At 40.5% G+C, this 13,110-nt stretch overlaps 2 protein-coding genes across 5 annotated transcripts in view; one reads left to right on the plus strand and one right to left on the minus strand.

Annotated features, from left to right (window-relative positions):
- The window catches only part of LOC125292710 (gamma-crystallin M2-like), a 238,608-nt gene that overhangs the window by 30,117 nt on the left and 195,381 nt on the right, over nucleotides 1-13,110 (plus strand). The window lies entirely within an intron of this gene.
- Nucleotides 7,240-8,254, minus strand: LOC125292706 (gamma-crystallin M3-like). Its single transcript, XM_048240135.1, has 3 exons — nucleotides 8,209-8,254; nucleotides 7,674-7,916; nucleotides 7,240-7,578 (listed from the first exon to the last, which is right to left on the minus strand). The coding sequence occupies exons 1-3, from the start codon at nucleotides 8,218-8,220 to the stop codon at nucleotides 7,303-7,305; spliced, it is 531 nt and encodes a 176-aa protein (XP_048096092.1). The 5' UTR covers nucleotides 8,221-8,254; the 3' UTR covers nucleotides 7,240-7,302.

Genomic DNA, 13,110 nt, shown 5'->3' on the forward strand with positions numbered 1-13,110 from the left:
CAGACAGGTGAGCACCTGAGAATGGTGTGCATCGTGTCAGAAAATAGCAATTTGATCAGTGATCATGCATCATCAGCGCAAGCTTGGTTTGAAACTTTCTGGGGATGGGGATTTTTACGATCCTTCATCACTGGGCTAGCCATCACTGGGCTAGTGTGCCCTGCTGTGTTAATATGACCGTGCTGATGCTAACAGCTGCAGCTCCCTCAAATCTAGGTTCTCTCATGCATATTAGGCTAGCTTTTGCCAATGAAAATGAATGCAAAATAAAAACAGTCCTGCTCCCAACTGAAGAAACGTTTACGTTACCAACAATGTGAACAACAAACTCAGTTTCACTGCTGCAAGTACAAAGTTGGCTGTAAATATGCTTCGCCATATTTAACGAACCAGCTAGCTTTGTGATAACAAAATCTTACCTTTTATGTGTTTAGTCCACTGAAAGTTATCCACATAACGATTAAATCCACAGTCATGGAGGAATTGTTTTGGGGAAGCAGTTACACTTTATCCCACTTTTGCTGCCTTTTTAAAATTAAACCACTTAAATCCATAGCCTAGATGAGCATTGTGCATAGCGTTACAACTATGTTGACATGATGGTAGCAGCTAAAGCTAAATTCCCAAGACACATCCGTCATAAAAGTTGTAGGCTACAAGCGCCAAAAAACTTAATGACAGCTCGTTCGTGGTGTTGCCTAGTGCTGCCTAATTGAAATGGTATAGGCAAGGTTTATCTTATATTAGGTTATTATGTGTGGCACATTTATTGGGCTTTAGCCTCTTTTAATTTATTTGATAAGGAACTGATGAAAACTGAGCAGCAGAAAAGCTGTCAAAGTCGATACATAAATAGTTTATTATTATAATAAGGTTATTAATACTATTACTTTACTACTATTACTATTGTTACTGTTATTATTATTATTCGGATGAGCCAATAATGTAAATCTGAGTCTGAAATGTTGGCTACAAACAGTCTGTAACTGCACTGCTGCGCTTTCGGGAACTATTTGAAGCTTTCAATTGGCCGCCATTGTTGAAAAAAAAAAAAAGGAACATTAGCGTCAATGGAGTTGTCGCAACTCTACCTTTATATGGCTCTAGTTTCAACAACCCTGATTTAGTTATTTTAGTCCATGAGATAAGGGAAATGCTGATACTTGAAACAGGTTGTGTGTATGATGTCTAATGCTACTGCTCGTCTACAGATCTACTCATGATAGATAACGTAGCCGGCTGATTCGACTGACTCATAATGCACGTAATTGGCCCAGCTTATCCGAGTCCGACTGACCCGGGGAGGCTAGCCTACTCAAGCAGCTCCAAGCAGAGCTTGCAATGTTTCGGACTGTCTTCGTGACCTAATTGCATTTTAAAATAGGCTATGCGTGCAGAACATATGTTACTTCAGAAGTGAAAGCATGGCTTTTGTTGTGGATTTGCTTTTCACCTTGACGAGGAGTTACTCGCTCGTCTGATCCACTCATGACAACGTAGCCGGCTGATTCGGCTGACTCGCACTCATAACAACATAACGTAACCGGCCCGCCCGGCTGATCCGACTGACCTGGGTAGATATACTCAAGCAGCTCATGAGCGTGTAGTTCGGACTGTCTGTACGACCTAATTGCATTTTAATATGCTACATCTATACACCAAATCTAATTATGTCTAGGCTACATGCAGAACATTTAATGTTATTTCAGAAGTGAAAGAATGGCTTTTGTTGTGGAATTGCTTTTCACCTTGAGGAGGAGCTAGCCTACTCGCTCGTCTACAGATCCATCATGACAACGTAGCCGTATGACTCGCGACTCATGGGTTAATTTAAAGATACGGGTGAAAGATCCGAGTGAATCACAACTCAAACAGGCTTAATGTCTACATGAACATTGCCTTCAATGATAAAATCATAAGGTAAAATAAGTGACTTAGGCTACTGATGCAAGTAATTAAGATGGGTGGATTGAACTGTGTGTGTGTATGTGTGTGTGTGAGAGAGAGAGAGAGTGTGAGGGGAAGTGGGACAGGGAAACACCTGGTGGTGTATGCCATTGTGAGAGAGATAGCATGAAAGTGCAGGAACAGATCTGCACATTGGCCGCATATACAATAACTACAACTTTAAAAATGAATCAGTGCGATTCCACAATGAATATCTGTGAATGATGTATTGGCTACATTAAACTTAATTGTGATGAGGAAGATCTAGACAAAATAATCTGATGGAGATTATGCAACATTTTGTAGCCTATCACTGTGTCATGCTATCAATAGGATAGATTTCTAGCAAGGAAAGCTACAGGTAAGAGACATAAGTGTGTTGTGTGTACGCAAGTAGGTAGTTCAGGGCTCCCAACAAACTTTTTAGATCGGTTGCACTGGTGCGCCTAACTTTTTAATGTAGGTGCACCAGCACATTATTTGGGTGCACCCAAAGATTTTCAAAGCGCCACAATGTAAGGTCAGAGTCAGAGCCAGGTCAGCGTCAAATATAAGACTCTGGGTAGCACATCTCTCCCTTCCTCGCAGTTTGTGTGAGTATGATAGAATTTGATTTGTAGGCTATACCAGTTAGTGATTTATGATGGGTTTAAAATAGGGCTGTCAAAATAACTGATTAATTCCGATTAATTAATTTGAGAAAAAATAACTGATTAAAATAAATAGTGCAGATTAATCGATTCCGTATGACCTTTGACCCTGAGCCGCTCTAGTTAGTATCCATTAGCCTATAAAATGAAGGAGAGAGAAGAAAATGTGCTGCCTAGATCATTGATTGCACATTTACTTTAAAAAAATGGCCTGATGGTGTTGATACAAATAAAGTGTTGATTAAAATAAAGTCCTCTGCAATGTCTGTAGCAAGGAATTTGCATATCACCGTAGTTCATGAACTCTAAAGTCGCACATGAATGCAAAGAAATAGTGTTGACATTGAGGGAAGTGTTAATTTATTTTCATTGTGTCCCCTAGGTTATATCTGTGGCCTGAAATAGCTACCTTGTATGTGAAAAACAACTTCTTCCCGAAGCACTTTTGAATTTATTTCCTCAGTATATTAGGTCATATCATAGCTTATTATGGTCATTATTAAAATAATAATAAAAGAGTTTTTGAACTTTAATGTCACTAATGCTGATTATTCTGATGATTATTCATTTTAAATACTTTCACAGCAAAAATTATATATGCGATTCATTTAGATTAATTAATCACAGAGTATGTAATTAATTAGATTACTTTTTTTTAATCGATTGACAGCACTAGTTTAAAAATATCAATCTGAGATAGGTAGATAGAAGTATACTCTAGACATGAGTTGAAGTTCACGAAACATTTGTGAACTGTACATCCTAAAAAAGATAAACCTAATGTTTGTCTTCAAGTTACATTACATTACATTTGGCTGACACATTTTTGAAGCTGAAGTATACTCTAAGCAGGAGTTGTATCAAACACTAAAGTGTAATCCTGCCTAGGGCAGCATTTGAGTAGGAACCGCCCCTGTATTTTGGGGTTCTGTAAAAATGCAACGTTTATGAACCATTAATAAAATTCAAATGCAGTTTTTCCCCCCATGCATTGCGTCATGGTGAGGAAAATGGACAATGTAAATGCACGTATTCAAATTGGTTAGTTTCGAACAAATAAGTTGCCATGATCATGACACTGCTAACTTGAACAACACCGCAACAAGAAGCCAGATGACAGGTTTGATTCGACCTGCATTCACGGAGTGGAGGGGCGAGTAGCCTACATTGTTGGAGAATGAGAGAGTGGGAGAGCACGCAGGGCTAGAAAGGCTGCATGTAGCCTACTTCAGTAATTAGGCTAACGTAGGACTATTTGAAGCGGTCATGGCAAAAATGAGTCCCACTGAGCAGATTTGTCGCACTCTGGAGCCCTGTACTTGTGGGGGTGGAGGGGTGCCTGTGGGTGTGGTGTGAATTACCATTCAGCCAAACAAATACAGGCAGTGATGGTGTTGGATAATGCCTTAAATAACACAGAAACGCTATCTTTCCGTCGATATCATGATTAGCTGTCAGTTAATAAAGTTTTTTTTACTGTTTTCAATGCATCAAACGGATACGGTAGAAAGGGATTAAATCTTGGCTTAGCATGCTTTGTGGTGCTCAGAAATTAAATTATTTTAATCTTGATTCATGTGATGAAGGACTTTGAAAGACGTTTGACAGGTTTCAGTGCTGAGTAAGTAACACTAAATATTTGAATATTTTACTACTAGTAATATATTTTTTCATTACAATTATGGTAAGCAAATTGAAGCAATAGGCTACCTCATTTGTAAGTTACCTGCCAATCATGAGCAAGTGACCTGATAATAACCTAAGTTATGAGCACATGAGATTGACTATTATACTTTCTTGCCCTCTACATCAGGGTCATAGCGATGCTATTTATATAAAACAACTTTAGGCCTCCTTTTGAACGGGTAGCCTATCCCTTTTCACTACATGGATTAGCTGCCAGATACGTGAAGAGAACAAGTGGAGAAACATCCAACGCGATGCCTTGGTAGGCCTAATGTTATAGGTTGGATTTTGTAGTCACTGCAAATTTAACACCCCTCGTTTCTATGAAACTGGAAACAATTGAACCAGGAGACTCTGCCAAATATTTGTAAGAGTAGCCTAGCCAGGCTACGGTACACTGACACCATGTAGGCTAATGTTAACGTAATGTTCTGAATTCGCGGCCAACATCAAATCCATAATTCTAACTTTTTGATCACCAAGTCAAAATTCCCTGGTCCACCACACATAATTCCACTACTTTCTATTGCTTAGCTAGACTACTTACCACTTCAACACCATTGACTGTATCTGTTTAAACTGTAACTGTAACAGTTCAGCTGTTCAAACTGTAGCCTAAAGTTAACTGTAACAGTTCAACACAAGCAAAACATTGCAAGCTCAATGCGCGTGTGAGTTGTTACGGGAACATACACAGACACCAATTTTAGGAAAAGAGCTGATGTTGACAGCTATTTTGCTACGGTTTATTACACATCCACAAGAATACATTTGAGTCGTTATAGGCTCTGGCTTATTATGGAGCATAATAGGAACAAAGTTATGATCAAAAAAAATATCAGGGAGGAAAAATCTGAGGGGGCACGTGCCCCCTTTATTTCAATGGGCATGACGCCACTGATTCCCCTAACTAGTCGCCACCACCTGGCCAACCAGGAAATGTCCCAGAAATAGGCAATACCTTAACTGATTGATCTGAAACAAAATATTAAATATCATTATTGTGAGGATATTCACATGTGTAATTTCCATGCCTAACATAGCGCCACTATCTGGCCAACCAAAAAGTGTATCAGAAATGTTCTTTGCTTAAAATGAATGGTCTGAAATTTCTCAGGTTAATATGATTATGATGACACCCAATGGACCTGCCTTGCATTGTGCCCCCACCTGGCCAAGCAAGTAAATGTGCCAGAAAATAACATGCAAAACAAATAGCGCAAGCATCAAATAGGTACATTTCACAAACGGACCACGTCAGTGCTTTCTTGGATTCTGAAATGTCACGTGTTGCGGCCTGCAGGTGCTCGGGCCCGCTATTGCCACTTGCGGCTTTATTTACTATTATTATTACTGTTAATCTTTTCGTTTTCTTTCTTTTAAGCACATTGAGTGACATTCTTTGTCTGATAATGTGCTATGAACTTGAACTCCACAGATCAGTGAATCTTTGTTTAGTGGGTATGGCTTCCCAATTTTGTCAGATCACTTTGTGTTACTGGTTCCCTACACACATCACAGTAACTTGTAGATGTGGTTGAAGACCACATGGTGTCCATTTTGTTGTAGTGGCAGATCACTCTGGTTGGGTCTTTTTTTGTGTTGCAATTGTATTTGTTCTACTTGTGTTGAACCTTTTGGTTGTGACTGTTGCACTCCACTTTTGTGTTGATCTCCTTTGTTGCTGTATGCATTATAGGAATGCAGTAATGTTTGTTTTGTTTGTTCTGTTCACCTCATGGTAGGTAGCCATTTTGACTAGTGGGAGTGGCAACCACTTGTATGGCTACTTATTTAACTGCTCAATTTAAATCCGGTGGCAGCACCTTAATTGGCCCATGTTTGTAAGATCTCGTTTGAACCACCTTGGCCCTAGTTAACACCTCTTAAGTCAGCGGCAGTCCCAAAATTGTTTTTGATTTTTATTACAAATCGTTTGCTGAAGGTTGTCTCCTTTGTGTGGCTATTATGCCTTAGTAATGTTGAACGTCAGACTGTTTGTTATCTGTATTAGTCCACATGGCCACAAGTTGTGGTTCATTTTGTTTGGTGGACTGAGTTTTGGTCTGTGCATTGAACACATTTGTATGTAAGCATATAGCTTTGTCTGTAGTTTTTGCAATTGTGTGAAGTTCCCTGATGGGACTCCGGTAGATTGTTTGTCTGTCTGTATTTTTCATACTGATGGTGGTGGCATGTTTTCTGCGCTTTTATAGCTCAGGTTTAGTTATAAGAACACTCAAAAGAAAACCATGGTCTGATGACTCCTGACTGTAAACAAAAGACAATAAGGTTATGTGAGTCTTCTCGAGTCTTCTACACTCCCTGGGCCTGTTTCTAATAACATGCAATAACCCGCCACCAAACACCACCCGCTCAGATAAATAGAAATAAAGGATAAGTGCTTTACAGACAACCTATGTAGCACTCACATGTGAGTGCTAACTTAACGAAAGTACAATTCAAACAAAGGAAAAATGGCGAGGCGAGGCGACGACGCAGTGCCACGCTGCCAGCAGTTCAGCTCTGTGAGAGGCGAGAGTGAGGAACGAAAAGAGAGGCCTCCTCCTCGGACGCGGCCGTCTTATATAGGCACTGCCCCGCCCCGCAATCGGCCCACACTCGGGATGATCTAAAGAGGGAAACAGAGACACAAGACAACCCACGCGCCACAGCGCATAGTAGAGATGTTTTTAAGAGCTGTTGAAGCTAACTGAAACTATCAACGTTTCATTTGTCACCCTGGAGGGTAGATCAATGTGATCAGAGTCCACTCAATTTTACAGATTCTTGATGGCTTAGAGATGTTAGAGCACAATAGTTATTAGAAGAAACTTAAAATGTGGGATTGTAATACATCAAAACCAGTGTTTTTTGGGATTTTGATGTTTTACAGTGGAAGCATACTTCTACTTTATCATTTTGAAAATGGTAAGAATAAATAAAAATGCTTTGCTTTTACAAGGGGTGAAATATTTTATTGACACACGATTGTTACATCAGCTTTAGCATGCCATGCCTAACAGGAATCCATGATGCGCCTCATGCTCTGGAACCTCATGTTGCTCATTCCCATCTCCCTGAAGCTTCTGTACTCGCCAGGCCTCATGTACATCATTCTGCCTCTGAAGTGGGGCTGCTCATACATGAGCCAGTGGCCATCCATAACATGGCAGGACTGGCAGTCAGACATACGGTAGCGGTCCTGGATGGAGTCACAGTCATCATTCAGCTCCATCATCTGACCACCGAAGTTCTCCCTCTCGTAGATCCTCATTCTGTACTGTCCTCTGTGCTGTTTTGGAGATGAGTAGTTGTTTTACATTAAGGATGTATTACTTTAATCATGTAGATGGAAATGACTGAATATAGATTGTTTTAAAAGATTACCATGGGGATGTTGCGGCAGGATCTGATGCAGTCGCTCATGCCCATCATGCGCATGTAGTCAGAGTACTCGCCCCTCCTCATGAAGTACTGGTTACCCATGAAGTTGGGACGGTCATAGACCATGAAGCAGCCGCTCTCCACCCTGCAGGAGTGGCAGCGGCTGAGGTAGGAAGACATGTCGGGACAGTCAGTGGTGGTCTCATAGAATCGACCCTGGAAGTTCCTGTCCTCGTAGAAGATGATCTGAACAAGACAAAATAGCTTGCTTGAATATGGATAAAATGTTAAACATATCTGAATATAAATGTTAAACATAGCCTAACTGAATTGCTGTGACATTAGCTGGTGTTTTTGCAGTATATTATTACTTGGCCAATAATGTTTATTTCTGACCAATGGCTGCAATTGAAAGTATCCTACCACTGGATTTAGTTTAACTAATGTAACATAACGTACAACAAAATGTATAAACCAATTTTTTAATAAAAATAATTTGCAAAAAGACTACTGTTTCAACCCTGGGAACTCAACTCACCTTTCCGTGCATGGTTGCGGTTATTCTGAGCTTGACTGTACCGATTATGGGGCTGCGGTCTGTTTTATACCTAATGTGACACCCAGAGAATTGATGGTCCCATTGTATCAAAGGCCTTAGTCAGCTGCATGCTATAGTAAATCCTACTGTTTGTCACTATAGACAAGAAAGGGTTATTATTCCAAGCCCTGTGACGGAGTAAAAGAGAATTTTCTGCTCTAAACACCATTTTAGGGAAGACATACCATTTTCCCCATAACACACAAAATCTGTACAAAGACATACTCTGAGACTAAATATTTTTATGTACCCTTGAAGCTGGGCATATGTATGATCATAGTGACAGGCAAGTATAGAAACATTGACTTGTATTGATTGTAATTTATATGTGACATGAATTGATCTACCCATCTAACAAAGAATTGCTGATCACCTTTTGACCTAACAACTTGTAGCAGTGGAACTTTTATTTGCTCAAGCAACAACATGGCATTACAATATATCTCTAGTTGTTTTGCAAAGTTGGAAAGATTGTCTCACACACAACCTAAAGTTGTGTATTTATGAAAACACACACACCCTTTGAAGCTCATTTTCAGTTAAATTATTCAGGGCCATTAGTTAGATTTTGTCATGATATTTTAATACCGTAAAACTTCAAATAATAGCCGAGTCCCAAATAGACGCCTGTCTCTTTTAAACACCTGGCGTGGCTACAGGTTTGGGTTAAAAGCCGGTCTCCAATAGAGGTCTGGTCTGTTTTTTAGTTTCGGGTTGTATTTAATCTTCTAAAACCCATCATGTCGTTTGTTTAAAGCCGAATTCACACCAAAGATTCGCAAATGACACGAAAGTGTTGCTGAAAGGAGGTTGCAGCGGTGTGAATTAGATGTTGCACGCCGTCGCAAAGCATTCACCATGTCTAGTCACAGTTGCAAGGTTTTAGAATGTTGCATCAAGTTGCTGGTAGAATGTTGCAGCTCATCTCAAAACATCATATGGTGTGAATTGGACTTAAGTATGGTGCAGACTGCGCACGCTAACGTTATGATTGCCAATGTCCGGCAATTACCGGACAACGCAAACCCTGCACTACATATAGGCTTGGGCTACTCAGTTCGTCTTAACATGTCGTTTTGGGGTATCATTGATGAAGACATTTGAAGATGAGGAAGAGGTTGAGTAAGATAGTGAGGAAATGTATAGGCCTAAGTAACGAGCTTATGATACATTTGTAAGATTAGTCATGTAAGCCAGGGGTCCCCAACCTTTTATGTATGGACCGGTTTGATTCCCATTTTTTTTTCACGGACCGGTGGGGGGGTTCGGGGGTTCCATGTTCCGTTTTGTTCATGCATTACTTGAAAAGAACTAGCTCCAGTTATGTATGAACAGTGAAGGTAACAAACTCTTAAAAATGTGAAAAACGTGAACTTGAAGAAGTGAAATTAAATTAAACAACTTGAAGCTACATCTTTCATGTGTGAACATGCTTAACAAAATATGTAACAAAACATGGGAACTAAACGTGCATTACGAATATAATCAGTGGGAGCCCTGTGCTTGTTTCCCTGCAACAAGAAGGTTCCATCTGGGGGTGATGGAAGACAGTGACACCCTCAGTGGGTTTGAAATGTCCAGTCGATTGCGCAATTTGGTCTTAGTTGCATTGCCGAAAACCTGGCCTCGCATAGATACGTGGTGGGAAATGGTAGCAACGTTTTCAGCGCTTTTACGGCTATCTCGGGATATTCTGCTTTGGTTTTCATCCAAAAACCTGCCAGAGAGGTTTCCTCATAGCCTACACACTCTTAAGACCAATTTGCAATTTCGATCAACTGCTCTTCCTCCTGCGCTGACAAGTTAGGACTATTCGGGATATTAACAAATGGGTTGCGGACCCACTCATTGGTTTGCCGTGGATCTTTGGAGGATGGGAAGTAACGCTCAAACTCATTTGAAAGTGCAACAAGGTGATCGCACACCAGCTGCGAGAGAAAGGGCCCTGCCTCAGTCTCTCCCAAAACCCTCACTATTGTTTGGAACATATCAAATACACCCCGATCCACTTGTCGTACCCACAAATCAAGCTTGGCTTTAAATGCAGCGACTTTATCTGCCAGTTTAAAGACAGTCGTCATTCTCCCCTGCAGTGACAGGTTGAGGTCATTAAGCATCCCGAATATGTCACACAGGTAAGCGAGTTTTGACACCCAGCCCTCATCACTAAAATATGCAGCTAACGGTGACTTTTTTTCTGTAAGAAATCTCTGTAGCGGCTCTCGCAACTCAAGCACTCTGGCCAGTGACCTGCAACCAACCAACTTGGATAGCGTACCACGGTGACCCATTCACCCTATCTAACAACTGTGCCTCAATATTCTCTGACATATCATCAGTTCGCCTATGGACAGTGCTTGCAGAAAGCGGTACCTGAGCTATTTTTTTAGCTGCAGCCTCCCCAAGGAGTTCATTGCACATGCCTTTACCAGCAGGCAGAATTAACTCTTCCCCAATAGTAAAGGGCTTCTTAGATTTAGCAATCCGACTAGCCACTATGAGGGTTTTAGCGCAGCCACGTTCACCGATGTGGTTGCTTTACACACTAGTTTTTTGTCCTTCTTGCTCGCGTTTCTTACGCTCAAAGAACTCAAGGGGTTTGTCTTTAAGTGTAGGATGCTTGGACTCTAGATGTCGAATTAGCTTTGATGGTTTCATTGCTTCGTTTGACAACTTATCACCAAATACCACACATAAAGGACTTGGTGCATGCGAGTCACCGGTCTCTCTTGAAACCATATTTTAAATATGACTCGTCATATTTCGTATTGAATGACCCTTCTTTTTTCTTTGAGGTATCTGGCTCACCATCATCACTGGGTATTATTGCGAATGTGACATTATTGCGAATTAAATTGAGTTTATTTAGTTTGCATGCATTTTTTTTTTTTAAACTCTTGTCGTAGGCTACGGCCCGGTTAGGAATGTCCTGCGGCCCGGTACCTTTTAGGCCTATTATCACCCGGAGAGAAGACATACTCTTTTCTGATTGGCTGGTAAGGTGGCTATTAATTCTGAATAACGGGACACCTCTGAAGTAGATCTGGTAAAAAAAGTGCTATCACTTTTCGGGCCAAAGAAAGTTCTATAACAATTTCTTTCAGAAATATGTCACCTTTTTCAGCCCTTCTGCTTCTTCATTTTAGCTCTTAAGGAGCTCTGTCTATCTTGTTCTTGTTGAACTCTATCTAATTCTATGGTACAGAATTGGTGCTTTGTATACTAAATGCCCATACTAGTTCCACAAATATTTTCAAGTTCCTACCAACTGCCCCTCATACCATTTAAGTCCTTTACAGTTATTTCTGAAAAACCTTTGTTTTATCCTTGATATTTTCATGCCCATGTGGAGAACTCAAATATTGACACAACATAGTGTCAAAAACAGTGGATACCAAATGTGTACCAAAAGTAAGTTTATAATACCCTTAATGCGACACGCCCAGGCCCATCCAGATTGACAGCTGGCCCACGCCCACCCACTCACAGATTAATGATATATTCAGATTAGTGCTGTCAAAATAACCCATTCATTTCGATTAATTTATTGTGAAAAAAGTAATGCATTAAAAAAAAAATAATGTTGCTTAATCGTATTCCATAGTGACCTTTGACCAAGTGCAGTTCTAGTCACAGTGACTGTAGTGACTCAAGGAGACAGACGAGAAAGTGCTGCTTGGTCCAGTGAATGGAACATTTACTTTTAAAAAAACGCCAAGATGGAACTGTTGACTGGAGCGTCGCTCTCTGCAAAGCAACCCAAAGGTACGAGCTAGCACACCCCTTTATGATAAATAATAGCCTAAATAACGCTAGCAGCCAGCCTTGTCAAGACACTCCTGACCAGGCGTTTGGACACAAACTTACTGTTCAGGCTAGTTACTCTACCTATGACAAACTAACTGACTAATTCATTGACAGTGAGTGGAAACTTCAGTCATTTGCATTTAGGCTACCATGCTAAAAACTGACACCAGGCACTACGCTAATAACTGCGCCCAACAGTGAAAATGATAATAAGAGACGTTAAACTTTAAAGTTTATAATGTTGGTTTGGCTATTCATTGATTCACTCATTTGCCAAAGTACTGTAGCGTTCACCGGTATTAAGATACATGCAAGGAAAGTTACTATTCAGTTGTCGTTTTAATTGCATTTGTTGTCGGCCACAATCACGCCTCACAATCTTCTTCACGGAACACACGCACGTCCAAAGATTCTGTTCACACAGGCACTGTTCCCTCAAACACACTCACATTGCCAGAAAGGGGTGGCACCCAAACAAGGGCCCAGGTAATACAGCCTATAGTACAGTACACACATTAACATGCCAAAACTTAACATTGCTGAACAATTTAAATTAATTAATCACAGAGTATGTACTGTAATTAATTAGATTTTTTTTCCCCTGGCAAATATTGATTTAAAGGGGTGGTTCAGGATTTTGGACATAAGACCTTATTTCCAAGTAAGCAAGTGTGATATTTATCAGTGGAGACCGTTTTCAGCACGTTTCATCCAGTCCTTCTAATTGCAGAGTTCGCAGGTGCTAGGCTAGCGCAAGTCAACGGTATGTGCTAGCCTGCCACTAAAGACAGTCTTACCCACTCCAAAGCACACCTGAGGCAAATTCCAGACAATCGATGTAAATGTCTGTGCTGATAGAATAGTGTAAGAAATACAACTACCCTTGCATCGCATTGCAATAGTTATACATTGGTCCCTAAAGTTGTTAGTAGTCATTTTGCAACTCGGCGGCGGACTGATATTACCAAGGCTACTACTAGGTATCCCCATTGGAGTCGCTTTACTGTTTACTTTTTCGGCGAAAGTACTACTAAC

The sequence above is a fragment of the Alosa alosa genome, chromosome 3 (genome assembly GCF_017589495.1).
Source record: "Alosa alosa isolate M-15738 ecotype Scorff River chromosome 3, AALO_Geno_1.1, whole genome shotgun sequence".
NCBI lineage: Eukaryota > Metazoa > Chordata > Actinopteri > Clupeiformes > Clupeidae > Alosa > Alosa alosa.

What these genes read in the sequence shown, in the direction of transcription:
- LOC125292706 (XM_048240135.1), bottom strand. An exon ending in CCTGCCGCAACATCCCCATG is followed by an intron (nt 7,579 to 7,673) that starts GTAATCTTTTAA and finishes TCTCCAAAACAG; the next exon opens with CACAGAGGACAGTACAGAAT.